The sequence below is a fragment of the Enhydra lutris genome, unplaced genomic scaffold (assembly GCF_002288905.1).
Source record: "Enhydra lutris kenyoni isolate GAN:26980312 unplaced genomic scaffold, ASM228890v2 scaffoldscaffold28, whole genome shotgun sequence".
Taxonomy (NCBI): Eukaryota; Metazoa; Chordata; class Mammalia; order Carnivora; family Mustelidae; genus Enhydra; species Enhydra lutris.
The window spans coordinates 23,353,937-23,373,403 of NW_019154112.1; the positions used below are offsets into that span (position 1 = coordinate 23,353,937).

A 19,467-nucleotide genomic window follows, 5' to 3' on the forward strand; every position below is an offset into this window, starting at 1 on the left:
TGAGGGTTAATGGGGGGAGGGGGTTGGGGGGGTGGGATTATGGACATTGGGGAGGGTATGTGCTATGGTGAGTGCTGTGAAGTGTGTAAACCTGGCGATTCACAGACCTGTACCCCTGGGGATAAAAAGATATTATATGTTTTAAAAAAATAAAACTTAAATAAAAAAATAAATAAATAAAATAAAGGAAGCAGAGATGACAGAACCAGTCTCCAGGCTCCTAGAAAATCCACTATTAAAGAAACCTCTGTACAGCAGTACAAAGTAATATGTACCAAAGTATTTAATCCAGCATGGTTCATCACTGCAAAAAATTAGAAACAATTTAAATGTCCAGCAATAGGAGAAAAGTTAAACCAGTCAACTGTGGTATATCCAGTACAGTGAAATACTACAGCACCAGTATCAATGCTAAAATACATCTACGCATACTGATAGAAAAGATGTCCAAGACAGCTTTAAGTAAAAAAGCAGGCAGCAAAGCAACTTATATAGTAAGAGTTCTTCATTATAACAATAATAAACATATGGTGGTGTAAGGACCTACTTAGAAACTGTCCCTGCTCCCCTTCCCGTAGGGGATTTACTTGGAGACAAGTCCCAGAAACCAGCTTCAGGTAACAAAGCCCAGATACAAAGGTGGGTCAGGCCAGGTGGAGACACCCGATCAGTGGGGGGGATGCATACTGTCTCCCTGGTTACCAAGGAGTATGAGCCCCGCCCTTTGGGCGCCAATCCCAATCAAGGTGTAATAGGCTGGTTCAAATGTCTACTAGGGTCAATTGTAACTCAATGGATCACCTAGCATCACTGTGGAGTTTCCTGTGTGTGTTACAATCTCATTGGCCACCTGTGTGTGGCCAGGCCCGACCGCATGGCCTTTGCCCTTAAAAGCTAGTCTGTGAAACAGAGAAGGGTTGCCCTCTCTTGTAAGAGGTGCAGCCCCGAACGTTCGGTTAGATTCTTGATGCTTGGTGCAAAATAAAGCTTTGCTTGACCTTCCCTTTGTATCAGTCTCGCTCCTTTAATCACGGACTCATTATTGGGGCATAACAGGTGGTATATGAAGAGAAAAGATCTGTAAGAATACATTCTAAAACTGCTAATGGCTGGCATCACTTCAAAGAAAGCAAGGGAAATATCACTTTTTTCTCTTTGAATTCTTTTAAGCATCCAACCGATATTACTCCTTTAATGAGATAAAAACAAAGCCACATCATGGTCCAAAGTCAGGCCAGTTGTGCTAACAGCATGAGCTCTGAGGTCTCAGCATCTACCAAATCAAGTGAAGCAGTTGGTGCCCATGTCACATACTCACAGGTTTAGAAGCCACTTTCTGGCCTTTGCACATGCTCATCCAATTTGAGCTCCTAGTTTCTACCACAAGTCAGCCGATAGCCCCTCCTGATGATTTCCCAAGACGTGGGTGTAGATTGTGGAAAGAAAGGTGACTAGAATGGCCAGGGCAGACCGAGTCCTGTTCATCGGGCCACACTACCCAGGAATCAGTCTGGAACATGCTGTAATTAGGTGTAACACCTCCTTCCACCCACTACATGACAAATCCATTCGTTGTGGTTCTTGGAAACTGAAATACCATATTTCTTCCAACTGTGTCAAATTCTCTAGACTCTAGAGTTACAGCCTAGATAAGGAAACTCTTCAAAATAATAATGAGCAAAAAAATATTTTTCTTTTTTTTTAAACATTTCATCTTCTAAGAGTTCAAAGTATTTTACACTAGACGCACATACACACCATTAGATCTTCCAAAATACCACATGCAATAGTAAATTACCATTCCTGTCCACTAAATAATACCTAAGAGAAAGTAAATGGACATCCAGAAGTTTCTCCTATGCATTTACGAAGATCTGGCCCATGATCTCATCATCCCTCATAACTATCAGATGAAGTAGAGGACAAACATTTCTAGCCCTGTGTTCTGGGTAGAGTCCTAAAATAAGCAAACTTTCCTAAGATGTCTGTGAACAAAGACAAAAGCCTGTAGCAGTCACTAGATCCTCACCTAAAAGAATCTAATGCCTGTTTGTTCCATGGCACAGCAAGATCATGGTTGAGATTTTTGTCATCATTGCTAAAAAATGTTTACCTTACTATTTCTGACCCTCCTGTATAAATATCAACTATGCTTTATCCCCAGAATGTCAAGTTGGTGGTACAGAGTCCTTTTTAAGAAAATCCCAAGTACCCTATTTATTATGGTATAGAAATTACAAATTCTGCACTAGGAAGCTGGGAGGAAGGTTCAAGGTTCCCCCTTTTTCACTGAAAGAGGGGAGGAGGAACTGTGGAAACAAGCTTGTTTTGCTATTTTACCAGTGTGCCTCAACTTTGTCAATTCCAGAAAAGTTTTATTAAATAGTTTTACTTCTCCTCAAAGATTTGAGCCATTAAAAAAAAAAAAGACATGTAACTTCCAAGTAACTCAAAAATAATAATAATTCTCCAAGTATTAGTCTTTCAAAGCATCAGATGATGATGAAACTAATATTCATGGTACAGAACACACATAGTACACCTTCATATTACTCAGAAAAATGGAACCCACAGGCTTGCCAGCATTACTGCGGATTCATTTTTATAAACTCGATGACCACATTTATCTGAAACCCAAAAATAACAATCTCTTGCCATTCAGAGCACATCTGGCTGTTCTTCTTTCCCCTGAGCCAATGCCTACATACAATCCTTGCCATGTCTTAGCAAGCAATTTGCAAACTGAATGCAGACACATGCTACAATTGAGAAAAACGTGGAGGTAAATGTTTCTTACTTAGCGTTTCAGAAAGTATGAAGTACCCCACTCAGTGCACTATTAGAAGGCAGCACAACGGGAAGAACATTGGATGCAAGAGCAGGAAATGCCCAGTGTGAATATCGTGGACAAAGCTGTCTCCCCTGTTCATCCCCACAGGTGCCGTATCATTTTCTCTGGCCTACACCACCACAACAGGCTCCTGACTAGTCTCCCTGACTCTGTACTCTGCCCTGGAATTATCTAAACAAAGCTCTAACTGTACAGCATCTCTGCTTACACCCTGACCATGGGCCTCCTCTACCTACAGGACAGGGTACACCTCCTTCGCAAAACTGTCAAGAGCCTTTCATGATCTGGCCCCAGGCTCCTCTCCAGCCACTCCCTTCCACTCAGGTGTCACCCACTCTAGCCATCTGGAAAGGACTGGGGTTTCTCAACAGGTGACGTGCTTTTTTCTTCCTTCCAGTCTAGTGTGAATGTCACCACCTCTAAAGCCTTTGTTCAGCTCCTCAGAGAGTGTGAGACTCCTCAAGGTTGCCAAGAGCTTTCCGTACAGGCTCGCTCCTAAGCTTCGACACAGTGCCAGGCCTCCTTGCTCCCGGGTGGGCTCCCAGGTGGTAAATGCTCACACAGAGTTGGGAGTCCAACATCAGCTCCAGAACTGACCTTGACCAACTTCCCCTAACAAGATTCTTAAATAATTTTCTTAAATAAGTCTCAATTCCTGCCTTTGCAAAAAAACTGGAAAAAAAAAAAAAACTTTGCAAAAAAACTGAAATTATAATGGCTAAAGTGTGTTGTTACTCAATTTAAGAGAAATAACTTAAGTAGCTAATGTCTGGAGCTCAGTGAAATCTCAGTAAGTGAGGTTATTCTACTTAATAGGTACCAGGTACTCACTCAATGTCTCTTAACCAGACAAAGTCTACCTTCCACTTACCCAAGGCAAATTACAACTTCTCTAGGTCAGTGTCCTTACCTACAAAAGGAGGGGCGGAATTGAGGGCAGGCGAGAGGTAGAAGGGGAGTTAAACGAGTTAAACGAACACAGAAGAGAATCACAAACAATTGGGATCCTGGATGGCTCAGTCTGTTAAGTGCTTAAGGGTCTGCCTTCAGTTCAGGTTATAATCGCAGGGTCCTGGGATAGAGCCCCCCCCCCCCCCGGCCCCGCCCCCTGCTTGTGCTCTCCTGCCTGCGAGCTCATTCTGTCAAATAAATAAAATCTTTTGTTCACAAAAGAGAGAGAGAATCACAAACAATTAAGAGCTAAACTGTATAACAAGGTGTCTGAGAAATGAAAACAGCTTTCTTATCTTGACAAATGTGTGGATCATCACTTTTAGAGGGAAGCCCTCTCCTGGGCTCCCTTCTTCTTAAGCTTTGACTTAAGTTATTTTTATGATAATGTTATTTAAGTATGTCTAAACATAAAACTAGGTATGTCCTCCCTGTGCTTTAGCTCTTACAAAACTAGAAGGTGAATCAAGGTAAAAATCTGACAAAAACCAACCAGAAAGAACTCAACATTAATCTAACATGACAGATGACAATGATGCAGTTCTGCAGTCCTCGCATGGCTGCGTACAACGGTACAGCAACACCTCGGAGCAGGTTCCTGTCTGCCTGCGCCGCCGCGGGCTCTGTGACCCCTTCAGCTACCCATCACTCTTCTCTAACAATCGGCCATGAAAGCTTTGTTCATGGAACTTCCAGCGATCACCTGACACAAGCACATGATTTCTACAATAAGCCCACGTCTGTTCTTTTCCCCCTTGGCTAGAAACAATTAAGGGAGTGCTCAATCAAACATAGATTATGACACTACTAAAGACCTTATGGCTCTACTCATTTGTGACTTCATCTAGATATATGGAATCTATGATTTTTTTAAATTATCTTTGAAGAGAACATTAAAGTTTTAATTCTGGTTTAAAAAAAAAAATCATTTACAAACTCCCAGGAAAATGTTTTCCAATTCCAGGTTAAGAAACATTGTTTTATATTTTTAAAAAGGGTCTTGCCATAGTATCTACAAAGACAGACATCTTATATTTGACTGTAAGTGCTCTGAATGCATTCTCTCTTTAGTCCCCAGAATAACCCTAAAAAAGCAGGTACTAAAATGATAAGTGAGGAAACCTAGTCCTGGAGAAAGAGTCCAAGTGATGGAGCAGCTTTTAAGCTATCTTATTCCAGCACCCCTGGCCTCTGCTCCTTCAAGACAAGTCCAAAGAGCCTTGGTCCACAGACTTGTCGGCTAGGAAGAATGGCTGTACCACCCATCAGAAATTGAACTACAGGAGACAGACCTAAATTGAAACATGGTAAATTTAAGACAAAAGGGACTTATTCCAAGTGGGAATGGATATCCTCTTAATAGGTCACAGTTGGAGATGTTGAAGTCATAGTGAGAAATTATGTTTACAATGTATAAAAATTATTTCAAAAACAGAAGACAAACGTGCCCGGCACAGAAGAAATGGAGAAGACTGGTAAGACAAGACTACTGAATTCAGAATGACTTTATGCCATGACTAGTTTCAATAGATTTGTGTACAGGAGCTGTGAGACTGTAGGGAAGGAAACACAATGACTGAGAAACAGGGGCAGACTACCCATGACATCACATGGGAAGACTCATCCATGCAATAAGCATGTGAGTGCCCACTATATACCAGATACTGCCCTAGGTTCAGCCATGAACAGAAACATCCCTGTCCTCATGGAGCTGACGTTCTAGTTGGGGAGACAAAGAACAAGTAAGCAAGCATATAGTCTAGAGTTAGGTAGTAATAGTGCTCTAAGGGCTGGGGAAAAAATTAAGCAGGATATGAGAAAGAATAATGGGAGGGAGTAGATATTTGAGATAATGTCATCTGGCCATCATCAAAAGGCCAACTGAACTCTAATTAAGAGCAGGTAACAGGGGCGCCTGGCTGGCTCAGTGGGTTAAGCCTCTGCCTTTGGCTCAGGTCATGAACTCAGGGTCCTGGGATCGAGCCCCACCCACATCGGGCTCTCTGCTCAGCAGGGAGCCTGCTTCCCCCTCTCTCTCTGCCTGTCTCTGTGCCTACTTGTGATCTCTGTCAAATAAATAAATAAAATCTTCAAAAAAAAAAAAAAAAAAAAGCAGGTAACAAGATGAAGCTCAGTTTTATAAGCTTCCTGGGCTCAACAGCATTCATTCAAAATATTTGCTGCCCATTAGACGAGGCTCTGTATTGGAGCCAGAGAGAGCACAGTAAAACACACATATGCCAAGGTATTCAACAACCCATGTACCTTGAAGGGAAAACTGATGGTGTCAGAAACACTGAGGAGGTACACAGTGGGGCGGAGGATCTTGTAGAAGACAAAACAGCTCCGCCATATCAATGACCTTTAACTTCTGAAGTGCTTTCCAGCTTGAAGCAGCCAGAGACTGTGTGTCTAACCAGCTAGACAGTCCTGAAAAAAAATCACTCCCAACTTGAATGTTCTCAGACTATATTAGAAAAGGATAGATGTCAGAGCAGTGATATGCTCAAGGGAAGAGAAAGAACCAAAGGAGGAATATTTGTATCCGACTTGGCTAAATTCATTCAACAGATAAAAGCTGTTTACTGAGCAGGACATACTGGGTGCCAGGCTCTGTGCTCACTCCTAAGAATAAGCAAAAACACACCAGCATCTCAAGGAGTTTAGAGACTGTCTCTGTTAACACACATGCCACAGAGATCTAGCTGGGAGGAAGTGGGAAGGAGATGGTGGATGGGAACGGGATGGTGAGACTATCACCCATCTGGGGTCAGGCTAATCTCCTAAGCCCTCCCTGCGGAAAAGCAGCACTGAGAGGCTATCACAAGGTAGACAGCCTGTTGAGGATGGGGATGCAGATTCAGCAAAAGGTTAGGTTAGGAAAGTAACCATCAAGCGAACTGCGATGCCCCCTCCACTCCACACTCACCACATCTGTCTCCCCACAAAGCTGTGACTAGCTCCTAAGAATCATACCTTCTTTAATCTCTTTATCCCCACCAACGACAAATGATGAAAGGTCAATAACTGTTTGGCAGAGGCCAGGCTTAATGATGTGAGTAAAACAGGAGGAGTCAAATAACTGAGGTTTTAATGGATTTGAGAAACTGAATATGCCAGGTTCCTCTTAGGTGTCCAAAGGTGCAAAACGGGGCGGGGGGTGGTGGGGCAGAGAGGGGAACGACAACTATCCAGCTGGACAGCCTTGAAAAAGTCACTTCAGGTCTGAGTTTCAATTTGCAAAACAAGGAAGTTGGATCAAGTCAGAGGTTACAAACCTTTTCATCATTCTGAAGCCCGGATAGTGTGTGTATCTTTGCTGCTGGGATAGGGGGTGCAGTCTTCCCCCTTGTCTGTGCTTCCAAATAAATTACAGAGAAGAGAACAGATAGCCAGCATGACCACCACAAGGACCTTGGGGGTCTGTCAGCAAAAAGAGGCCCCTAGTGATGGGGCAGGTAAAGAGAAAGGGGTTGGAGGAGAGGGCAGGGACAGCAGCAAGCAGTGCTAATGAGCACTACAGATCTCAGAGGTGAAATAACAGCCCAAGGAAAGACTTGTACCTTTGAATGAAATATCTGAGCTTTCAAGGTGGTTGTTCCAGTCTGGTTTGTACAAATCCAGGCACCCAGACACAATAAGTCATGAAGTAACAGGTTTTCAAGAACCTAGAAACCATAAAACTAATTTCAGAGCTCTAAGAGCAATAATTACCCATAAGCAAGACCACCTTTAGTCTCTGAAAAGCATGTTTATTTGCTGTATCTATAGAGTGCTATCAGACTATTTTGAGCTTCTGAGAAGTTTCCAGTTAGGACCAGTAAGGATACCTAACACTTTCAAAACCCATAATTTCCCCTTACGAAGCTGAATTCCCCAACATTACAGGAAAACCCACAAACTTTGCAGAAGAGAGTGAAAAGCCAATCCAGTCAAAGGAAATCTTCCAATTCTACTAAAAAAAACAAACAAACAAAAATACCACAAGGAACACCAAAACATTTCTAGTTAAATAGCTTTTCACTCAATCTTTTAATAACTTCATTCTGACACACTTGAAAAGTATTAAATAATATAGTCTGTATTTCTGGCAATAGCAATGCCTAAAACTTATTTACAACTTAAGGCAGCAAGTGAACTTACGACTTTCAAGTCAAATTTAAGGAAGTTAAAGGCCAGACAAAGCCATGTTTTTGGAAATGCCTGCAAAATAATAAATGCCTGAGGGAATTGGATGGCTTTTCTGCTTCTAAGCTAAATAAAGCGGGGGGGGGGGGGGGCTTTGCAAAGATCCCAGTGAGGATAATCTGCGTGATTACACAGAGCAAACCATCCAATTCCACATGAACCAAGGAAAAGTTAATCCAAGAATAATACTTGAAATATTAAGAAAAAGCACACTGTTCTTTTTAAAACACTCCGGCAGGGCTGAAGAAGGTATCAGGTCATTTTAACAAGCCAGATCATTTGACTAGCGAGTGTTTCTGTGACAGTGCCTCGGCCTCATAATCACTAAAGGACAAGAAAGATATCTGTGTTCCAACTCCAGGCCTCGGGTCCTCCCCCCGACTCCCAGCAGTCTAGTCTCCCTACTTCCTGCACACCTTTGGATTACTGCACGCCGACTTCCTGCACACCCTTGGATTTGCGATACCTTCCTCTTCGCGCTTTACTCAAGTTAAATTCCCGGCGCAAGTTCGAAGGTTAAAAGTTCGCAGTCGCAGACCCTCCATTAAAGCTCAATCAGCATCTGTCCCTTAACAAGTTCGGCCTCAGACCACTGATTACGCAAACAACTCCGAAGAGGTAACGCATCACTGCAAGGACAGAAGTCAGCAGGCTGAAGGTACCCGCTTAGGGAGAGGTGGCTGCAAGACTGGCCCGTCAGGCACGGCCTCTGCTGACATTCACAGCGGCTCCTTCCACGCAACAGGTCCACGCAGGCAGGGGCCCAACAGCGGGCACCTGCCCACAGCTCCCAAGGCATAGCTCTCCTCCTACCCGATCTCCTCCTACCCACCCCCAATTCTCGACCGGTCCCGGAGCCAAGACCGGCCAGCCAAACTACAGCACTTTCAAGCACTGCCCACCAGCGATAAGGCCCAGGGCACATTCCTCGGAAGATGCCGAGATACTGCGACTCTCCTGAGGTCTGCCCACCTCCACCGGACCTGTCGGAGCCAACGGGTAAGCGCGCCCTGGCCAGTGATCCAGTGATCGGGGAATGCAGCGCAGGGAAAATTGCCCAGGGAGCGGATGCCATGCTCTGTCCTTTCACCCGGGAACAGCCCGAGCCACCTGGCTCCTCACCTGCCCGGGTATCGGGACCAGCTGTTAGTACTTAGACGTGTATCTAAACTACTTACCAGACCAGAACGTTTCCCTAGTCGCACAAGCTCCAGTGACTACTGGGAAAACAGCAAGTCGCTCACTTGTACAAAACGACAAGGAACTTTTAATGCAGACGGTGGGGGTGGGGAGGAGTAAGGGAGGAAGAAGCAGGTGAATACAGGTAGTGGTGGTTCTGTGGGACCTGCGGCCCGGATCTGGAGATGGGAGGAGGGTAGAGTGGGGAGGAGAGGGGAAGAGGGGGAGAGGGCTGGCCAGGCTCGTCGGTGTTCTCCCGAAGACTGCGCGCAGGTGAGGCCGGACACTCACCTCTGGCAGCTCGCGGAGCTGGTTGGCGTCCAGCAGCAGCTCCTCCAGGCTGCGGGCGTAGCGGTAGATCTCCTCGGGGACATAGACCAGCGAGCAGTGGCGCCTGTCGATGGTCTCCACATGACGGTTGCACCGCCACAGGGGGATGCAGTGGAACATCGCCGCCCCCGCCGCCGGGTCCCGAGCCGAGTCGCGGAGACTCGGGCTCTGAGCCCGCTCCGTCCCGCGGCTCCGCTCCGCCCGCTGTCCACTCCGCACTCGTTGGCTCCCGTGCTCGCTAGCTCCTCGCGCCGGGGTTCGCGGTCCCAAACACTCCCAGGAACCTCGGGCGGGAGCCCCAGCCGCGTCCCAGCGCCCCCGCCCGCCAGCGGGTGCGTCTCCTCCCACCCTCCAGTCGCGCCGCCGCTGCCGCTACTGCCTCGCGGAGCTTCCTACTCGCGGCTGCTGCGCGACTGAGCATGCGCGCCAGTGGGCGCGCGCGAGGGCGTTTCCCGGCCCGGGGGATGCTCCGCTCCGGGTTTTCCTGGAGACCCGGAGCCAGAGAGGGTCGAAACCTGTGGGCCGGGTGCACGGTGTCCCCCTACTCAGGCTGGGACTCGACGAGCGCCCGGCCCTCCGAGGAAGTCTGACCCCAGTGGAGCTTGAGATAAAGATGAAGCAGAGGAGAGATGGCGTGAGGGGAGCAGAACAACTTTGATTTTTAGTTACTTAACTCGCTCTCGGCTCCTCGCTCCCCTTCCCCAAAACAACTTTCTCTTCCGGGGTCAGGCAGGACCGCCCCCCGAAGCGTACCTTGCGCGTCCTGGGCGCCCGAAGCTACGAGATTCGGTGTGGTTTTGAGGTGCCCTGGCCACCAGCGGCTTCAGAAGTGAGCCGGCTGCCCTCAGCCCCGCACCGCGTCGGGGCCCCGACCGTGCCCTCTGGTCCGCGGGCACCGCCTGCAGGCTGTGTAACCTGGGCGCACCTCTTCAGGAATCATTGTTTATACACTGAGTCAGAGGAAGTCCCTCTCCCCATACCAACAAAAGCATAGGAGTTAGAATCTGTAAGATTCTCATTGGCGTGGATGCACCCCGTCAGGAGTCCAAATGCAAAAACGAGGTCGCAAAGGTGAGTTCCTGCGCCTGTTCTAACCTGGCCAGATGTTGACTGGTCCCTGGCAACTATTTTGGGCTAGTGAGGAGGGAGGAGAGAGGGGAGGTGGGGCAGATTGGCTGGGGGCAGGTGAGCATCCTCCAACCAGATCCTGCGTTTCAGCACCAACACCCAGGGTCTTGCAAAGAGAGATGGTAGCCCAAGAAGGAGTAGCTGGGGAGGACTCAGGAGGCTCACTACTGGATAATAAGCGACCATTTATTCCGTTGCCCCTGATTCATTCCCACAGACTAGGACCAGAACCCAGAACACCTCTTCTCCCTATCTCCAGAAAACCAACTGGCTCCTTTACAAAGGGCTGTCGACCAGATCAAAGTCAGTCACGTCGATGGATTGTCTTTTGGGTCCTACTCTGACTCCCCTCCTAGCTGCCCCCAGTCCTCACACCTTTCCCTTCAAGATCCTGCCTGTGACCTCTGCCAGACACAACGGGGCTCTCCCGCCCCCAAGTTGCCACAGCTAAAAGCTGGGGTCATCCAATCCACTTTTCTGCAGAAGACTGAAAGCTGAGCATAATCAGTGACCAAGGGAATTTTTGGTCTAGTTTATACTGGGTGTACATGTCTACATAGACTTCCAGTTCCATCTGTGTGCAGGACAGTTTCCCATGGGGTTAGCAAGGAGAAGGACACTTCATTTCAACTCTAGGAGGAGGACTCCTTTCTTCCCAATCAGTGAGGATGGATCTGAGTACCACTTTGTTTTTGAGCCCAGAATTATCATCTTAACTTTCTAATTCTGGACAATCCCTAAAGTCCATTGCCAAACCCACTCCACTCTCTTTTTTGTTTGTCCTGGTGTGATTTCTACATTCTCAGGGAAGGAAGGCCACCTCAACTTTGGACCTTAGCTACTTACTCTTCCATCATTCTCACATTCCAGAAACGCATTTTATGCCACTGTTAGTGGAAAACTGTGGTTCGTGACTAAGAGACTGAGTCTGGAATATAAGCAAGTCATAGACTTGTCTTCACAAGTTTTCTAACTACTTTAAAAAACAACAAAAATAAGAAAGTTCTGATTCCTTCATTCTAATCTTCTTTGACTTCCAGAGATTACCACACTAGATTATTTTAGTAAACACCAAATATGTTTTAAAGATATGGCTGGTCTCTTAAAAAATTGAAACCTCAATTAGTATTCCCCATGTATCTCTCTGTGACACATACACTTGGTTTATGATTATTTTTGTATCACCTTAATCCCAAGGAGATTGTGACCTCTTGGAAAACAAGTACTGTCTCACTCATAGATCTCTATAGCAACCACAGTGCCACATGCACATTAAGTAATGGGCAAACTTCTGTTAACTGTGTGAAATCAGGGCCAGAATTCTTGACTTCCTTTGTTGCCAAGGATCTACTTAGAATTTGTCTTTTTTTTCCATCTTTTTTTTTTTTTAAACCCACTGACCATAACACAGCTCATCTGCTTTGAAATTCTCCAGCTTTGGGGCTCTCAGAAGATGCTATTGTTAGGCCTGCCTCTTGGTGTGTTTTTGTTTTGATTAAGAGAATTTTTTTTCATTTCATTTTATTTTTTTTCCATCCTGATAAGTGTACTCTTTAATCCTCATCCCCTAATTCTCCCATCCCCACCCCCACCCATCTCCCCTCTGGTAACCATCAGTTTGTTCTCTATAGATAACAGTCTGTTCCTTGATTTTACTCTCCCCACTTGTTTGTTTTGTTTGTTAAATTCCACAGATGATTGAAATCCTCTGGTGTTTGTCTTTCTCTGGCTTATTTCACATAACATTATACTGTCTAGCTCTATCCACTGCAAGATTTCTTCTTTCTTTATGACTGAATAATATTCCATGGTATGTATATATGTATATGTGTATATATACATATGTACATGTATATATACATACATACATACATGTATATATACGTGCATATATGTATATGTGCACATACGTACATACATACATATATACGTATATGTGTGTATCTTCTTTATCCATTCATCTATCAATGGACTGCTGCTTTCATAGTTTGGGTATTGTAAATAATGCTGCAGTAAACATAGGAGTACATGTATCCCTTTGAAGTAATGCTTTTGTATTTTGGGGGTAAATACCCAGTAGCACAATTCCTGGATCATAGGGTAGTTATATTTTTAACTTCTTGAGGAATCTCCTATTGTTTTTCACAGTGGCTACACCAGTTTGCATTTCTACTAACAGTGCTAGAATCTTTCTTTTTCTCCACATCCTTAACCAACACTTGTTGTTTCTTTTTTTTTTATTTTTTATTTTAGCCACCCTGACAGGTGTGGGGTGATACCTCCTTGTAGTTTTGATTTGCATTTCCCTGATGGTAAGTGATGAACTTCTCTTTATGTTCTGTTGGCCATCTGTATGTCTTCTTTGGAGAAATGTCTGTTCATGTCTTCTGCCCATTTTTTAATTGGATTATTTTTTGGGTGTTGAGTTGTATCAGTTCTTTACATATTTTGGATACCAGCCCTTTACTGGATATCTCATTTGCAAATATCCCATTCCAAAAGTTGCCTTTTAGTGTTATTGATTGTTTCCTTTGCTGTCCAGAAGGTTTCTATTTTGATGAAGTCCTAATAGTTTATTTTTGCTTTTGTTTCCCTTGCCTTAGGAGACATGTCTAGAAAAATGTCGCTGCAGGTGATGTCGGAGAGATTACTGCCTGTGTTCTCTTCAAGGATTTTTATGGTCACCAGTCTCACATTTAGGTCTTTAATCCATATTTATTTTTGTGAATGGTGAAAGTGGTCCAGTTTCATCCTTTTGCAACTGGGTGACCAGTTTTCCCAAGACCATTTGTTGAAGAGACTTTTTTTTTTCCCATTGTATATTCATTCCCACTTTGTTGAAGAGTAACTGATCACGTGATTATGGATTTATTTCTGGGCTCTCTATTCTATTCTGCTGATCTATGTATTTATTTTTGTGCTAGTACCATACTGTTTTAATTACTACTGCTTTGTAATATAACTTGAAATCTGGAATTGTGGTACCTCCAGCCTTGTTTTTCTTTCTCAACATTGCTTTGGCTCTTCAAGGTCTTTTGTGGTTCCATACAAATTTTAGGATTGTTTGCTCTAGTTCTGTAAAAAATGTTGTTGGTATTTTGATAAGGATTGCATTAAATTTGTAGATTGCTTTGGGTAATATAGACATTTTAACAATATTTGTTCTTCCAATCCGTGAGCATAGAATGTTCTTCCATTCTTTGTATTGTCATCAATGTTTTATAGTTTTCAGAGTATAGGTTTTTTACCCCTTTCATTAAGTTTATTCCTAGATATTTTACTGTTTTCAGAGCAATTGTAAGTGGTATTGTTTTCTTAATTTCACTTTTTTTTTTTTTTTTTCAAGTAGGCTCTATGCCAGCATGGAGCCCAACATAAGGCTTGAACTCACAACTCCGAGATCAAGACCTGAGCTGAGATCAAGAGTTAGATGTGGGGGTGACTGGTTTGGTCAGTTAAGCATCGGCCTTTGGCTCAGGTCCTGATCCCGAAGTAGAGATTGAGCACTGCATCAAGCCCCACATCAAGCCCCACACTGGGCTCTGTGCTTAGTGGGGAGTTTGCTCCTCCCCCACTCATGTTCTCTCTTACTCACTCTCTGAAATAAATAAATAAAATCTTTAAAAAAAAAAAAAAGAAGAGGAGGAGTTAGATGCATAACTGACTGAGCCATCCATGCACCCACCCCTCTTAATTTCACTTGCTGCTGCTTCATTATTATTGTGTAGGAATGCAGCAGATTTCTGTACGTTGATTTTATATCTTATGACTTTACTGAATTCATTTATCATTTCTGATAGGTTTTGGTGGAATCTTTAGGGTTTACTACATACAGTACTGCCTAGAATTTAAAACATCAATCTGGTAAGAGAAAAAAATGAAAATAAGGGAACCAATTCTTTATGCTGAAGAGTTTTAGGCTTTTCTTATTGATGTAATTTCTAGCATTGTTCCCCATATACAAATGTCTTGATTGTGTTGATGGTTGCATGTGTGTATACATTTAGCTCATCAAACTATACTTTTTTTTTTTTTAAAGATTTTATTTATTTATTTGACAGACAGAGATCATAATTAAGCAGAGAGGCAGGCAGAGAGAGAGGAAGGGAAGCAGGCTCTCTGCTGATGTGGGGCTTGATCCCAGGACCCTGGGATCATGACCTGAGCCGAAGGCAGAGGCTTTAACCCACTGAACCACCCAGGCGCCCCCAAACTATACTTTTAAAATGGGAACTTTTTATTATATAAAATTATTCATTAATAAAAGTAGTTTTAAAAGTTAATAAATAATATACAGGTAAATGTATTTAAGAGGCAGTCTTAAATTACTTCTAGGACCAGGAATCATATTGTGTCATTTATTTAATGCCCATGGTTGTGCCAGTCACTGGCTTAATTTTCTGGGGAAATAAGAAGGAATAAGACAGAGTTTTCAGTCTTACTAAAAGAAAGGCAGTTATCCAGGAAATTATAATAATCATAAATAATTTTTTTCTTAATCTGGGGAGTCTAATCTTTGTCCTATAAAAGGTCTCATGGATGGCACTCTGAGTTGTTTATATGCAAGTCAGATAGGCAAATTAAATCTTATTGTATGCAATGCTGGACACTAGGAAGAAATTTGCAATAGAATCCCACAGCCCTGGGGCGCCTGGGTGGCTCAGTGGGTTAAGCCTCTGCCTTCGGCTCAGGTCATGATCTCAGGGTCCTGGGATCGAGTCCCACATCAGGCTCTCTGCTCAGCGGGGAGACTGCTTCCCTTCCTCTCTCTCTGCCTGCCTCTCTCCCTACTTGTGATCTCTCTCTGTCAAAAAATAAATAAAATCTTTAAAAAAAAAAAAAAAAGAATCCCACAGCCCTCTGGGAGAGGAAGCACTCAGACCCTAACCTCTGTTTCTTCAAATTTGAATTTAAGGACATTTTCTAGAGATTATATATCCTTGCTAGAAAGGAAGGACACCCAAACCATTCAAAAAACGTGAGAACCTACACAGTCTCATGGGTAAATCAATGTAGAATTCAACAATCTATATAATCAGAAGTAAAGTTGCCGGTCTAAGATTTCTCTGATTTTCTTCTTGCTACTAAATTAAAATTCCACCCCCTCCCAATTCCTGGCTTTTTACTTTGAATGTTTAGCCCTTTAACATTTAATATAATTACCAGCTGACACTTGAATAATGCAAGGGTTAGGGGCACCGACCCCTTCACGGTAAGAAATTTATGCATAACTTTTGATGCCCCAAAACTTAACTACTAATAGCCTTCTATTGACCAGAAGCCTTACTGATAAACATTCAACTAACACAGATTTTGTATATTTATTATATGCTGTATTCTTACAATAAAGTAAGCTAGAATAAAGAACATATTATTAAGGAAATCATAAGGAACAGGAAATACATTTATAGTATAGTGCTGTAAAAAATCTGCATATAAGTGGACTCACATAGTTCAAACCCAAGTTGTTCAAGGGTCAACTGTATTGCTGTGGTTGGATTTAAGTCTGCTATGTTTTATTTGCTTTCTGTCTGTACCATCTGATTGTTCATCCTCTGTTCTTCCTTTTCCACCATGCTTTGAATAAATAAACAATACCATTTCATCTATAGGCTTTCTAGTTGTAGTGGCTGTTCTAGGGATTACAGTAGACATCCTTAAATTTTCAGTTTACATGTATATACCAAAAGATGTAAAACATAAGACTCTTGCAATTACCTAGGTCCATTTGCCACCTCTCTGCTTCTTTATGTTTTAGCTCTTATGTGTATTACATTTACCTATGTTATAAGCTCCACGACAGAATTTTATGATTTTTTAAATAACCATGTGTATTTTAAAGAAATAAGAAAAAAACAGTCTCTTACATTCACTCATATGTTTACTATTTCCATTGTTCTTTTTTCCTACTTGACCTCATTCCTCTCACCTTTCAGTGAAAGTCGGTTGGCAAAAGATTCTTTTGGTTTTATTATGAAACGTCTGTGCATATAAAATTCTGGGTTGATAATTTTTTTTCTCTCAGCATTCTAAAAATGAACAATTTTCTTCTGATTTTCATTGTTTCTTATGAGAAGTCAGCAATATTCAAATTGATGCTAAGCTGTTTGTAGTGTGTCATTGTTTCTGTTTGTTTTCAAGATTTTATTTGACTATTATATGCCTGTAGTTATGCTGATGGGAGTTTACTAAACTTCTTGACTCTATGAACTTAAACTTTCACCAAACTTAGGATATTTTTGGCCATTGAGTCCTTAAAATTTTTTGCCCAATTTTTTACTTTTTTTTTGATATTACAATTTCACAAATGCTGAACATTTTAGTAGTGGCACAGATGTACTTGAGGTTATGCTTTATCCCCTGTTGTTTTGTTCTGTTTTTCAACCTGGATGATATATATATATATATATATATATATATATATCTTCACATTTACTGGTTCTTCTGTCATCTCAAGCATCATTAAGCCCATATGAAATACAACTTTAGATAGTGTATTTTGTAGTTCTGGAATGTCTGTTTCATTCTTTTCATATGTATAGTTTATATTTCTTTGAGAGATTTCTTATTTGCTTATTAAGAGTATATGTTCCTGGGCGCCTGGGTGGCTCAGTGGGTTAAGCCTCTGCCTTCAGCTCAGGTCATGATCCCAGGGTCCTGGGATCGAGTCCTGCATCGGGCTCTCTGCTCAGCAGGGAACCTGCTTCCTCCTCTGCCTGCTTCTCTGCCTACTTGTGATCTCTGTCTGTCAAATAAATAAACAAAATATTAAAAAAAAAAAGAGTATATGTTCCTTTATATACTGCATATTGTTAATTCCTACTTTAAACTCCTTGTATGCTAATTTGAACATCTGGTTCATCTGTGTTAATCTCCATTGAATGCCTTTTCTTTTAAGTAAGTGTGGGTCACATTTTCCTGTCTCTTAAATATGCCTAGTAATTTTCATTTGTATCCCACACATTATGAATGATAGAATCTCTGGATTCTGTTAAATTACTTCAAAGAGTATTGATTTTTTGTTTTAGGACACAACTTCAAACTCTTATGTCTTAGTCTCTTCAGGCTGCTAAAACAAAAATACCATATACTGGGTAACTTATAAACAGAAATTTATTTCTTATACTTCTGGAGGCTGGACATCAAGGATCAATGCAGCACTAGATTTATTGTCACATGAGGACCTGCTTCCTGGTTTCTAGATGTTTTTGTTTTCACTCTGTCTCTACACATTACAAAGGGATGAAGGAGCTCTCTGGGCTACCTTTGTAAGGACATTAATCCCTTGAGGTGGGACACATATTTGGCCTATACTGTCTTATTTTCTCTGTGATGGATGGCAGCTGAAATTTTATATTCAGTTACTTCATTCTTAATGGTGCTGCTTCAAACAGAGCTGCACATGTATAGTTTTTAGGGGTCATGGGTGGAGTTTATATGCAGAATTTGAAGCTTCTCCTCTCCCTCTGTCCCTTCCAAGGTTTCCTTCTCTCACTTCCCAACTACCATGGTCACTCATGGTTACAGTACCTCAAGGCAGTCAGATTGCTATGAACATTGCCTGTTTTAATTTATTCTTTAAATTTTAGCCCTTTTATGTAGTATAACGTCTATGCTCACCAAAGCCATAAAAACAGAAAATTCACGCATGATATTTGCTTCTTCCAAGTGTACAGTCCCCTTCAGTTCCTGCTTGCTTTTTGTCACTCTCTAATACCTTCAGATAGTTTTTAAAAAAAAATTTTGTCTAGCATTATTATTGTTATCTATGGGAAAGTTAGTCTGATAGTAACCACTCAGTCATTACTGAAAGAAAAACACTAGTCCTTGATTTTTATTAATTATAATCATTTATTTATTCAGCTTCACACATTATAATAGTATGTAGAAAATCCAAAATTTCATATTATATAGATTTTAATCTACTCCTCCATTCAGTGAAGTTACAAATGAGCAGCTTGAGTTTCGTTTGCTTTTCTATTTTTCTCAGTCTCCTAATAAATGTGCTAATGATGAGTCTAATATTGAACAACATTTTGCCTTGGTGGAAATGGGCCAAACACTAATCTGTCACATGGGGTGGTATAAAGAACTCATGATTTTGCATCAAATTCTTGCATCTGCCACTACTAGGGATTAGATCATAAGTGAATCGTATTAACTCCAATATACATTTCTTTATTTCTACAAAAGACATGAAAACTGCCACCCTCAAAAAGCTATTGAGGGGACTGAATTAATGTAGTGGAAAGAGCTTTCTGTGCTGCAGAAAACTGCACATTAGGCATTAGGCATTGCCAATACCCTTTTCTCAGTTACCAGCAGAAAGCCTAAGATGTGAGTACCCTATTTGGGAAAATAGTATGGTGGTTAGTAGAAATGAGACTGTAAAAGTATTTCAACATGAGTGAGAGTACACGAGGGGAGTCCAGTCAAAACAACACCTGCCCCTGAACCCATCTTCCCCCGCCCCCTGCTTCATAGCCTCTTTCTCCAATAAAACTGAAAACTTGAAGGATGAAGCCTAGAGGAGGCTTACAAGCAGTCTTTGCTCAGATTGTGGCAATGCTTTACATTTGTATAATGTTTTATAGTTCAAATGAACTAGCAACATCCATTATCTTAATTGATCAAAATACATCTTTTAGTCATTTAAATAAACACAGATGCCTCAGTTCTTTTCCATATTGATTTACAAAGGGTTTTAGGAGATCGTACAGATCAATCTTGTTCTAGTTACAGTTTTATAGTTACAGTTCTTAAAATATGAATTAAATCAATACAGACACGAAGTTTTATAGTTACAGTTCTTAAAATATGAATTAAATCAATACAGACAC

The 19,467-nt window shown here is 42.1% G+C and overlaps 1 protein-coding gene and 1 long non-coding RNA gene across 2 annotated transcripts in view; one reads left to right on the forward strand and one right to left on the reverse strand.

Annotated features, from left to right (window-relative positions):
- The window catches only part of LOC111152298 (leucine rich repeat containing 1), a 132,723-nt gene extending 123,008 nt beyond the window's left edge, over positions 1-9,715 (reverse strand). The window contains exon 1 of the mRNA XM_022510778.1: positions 9,461-9,715. Coding sequence (XP_022366486.1) covers positions 9,461-9,619 — 159 coding nt within the window. The 5' untranslated portion in view covers positions 9,620-9,715. The remainder of the gene's footprint in view (positions 1-9,460) is intronic.
- Positions 9,716-10,171: 456 nt separating this feature from the next.
- Positions 10,172-19,467, forward strand: part of LOC111152325 — a 52,728-nt gene continuing 43,432 nt past the window's right edge. The window contains exon 1 of the long non-coding RNA XR_002640923.1: positions 10,172-10,570. This is a non-coding gene — a long non-coding RNA (uncharacterized LOC111152325). The remainder of the gene's footprint in view (positions 10,571-19,467) is intronic.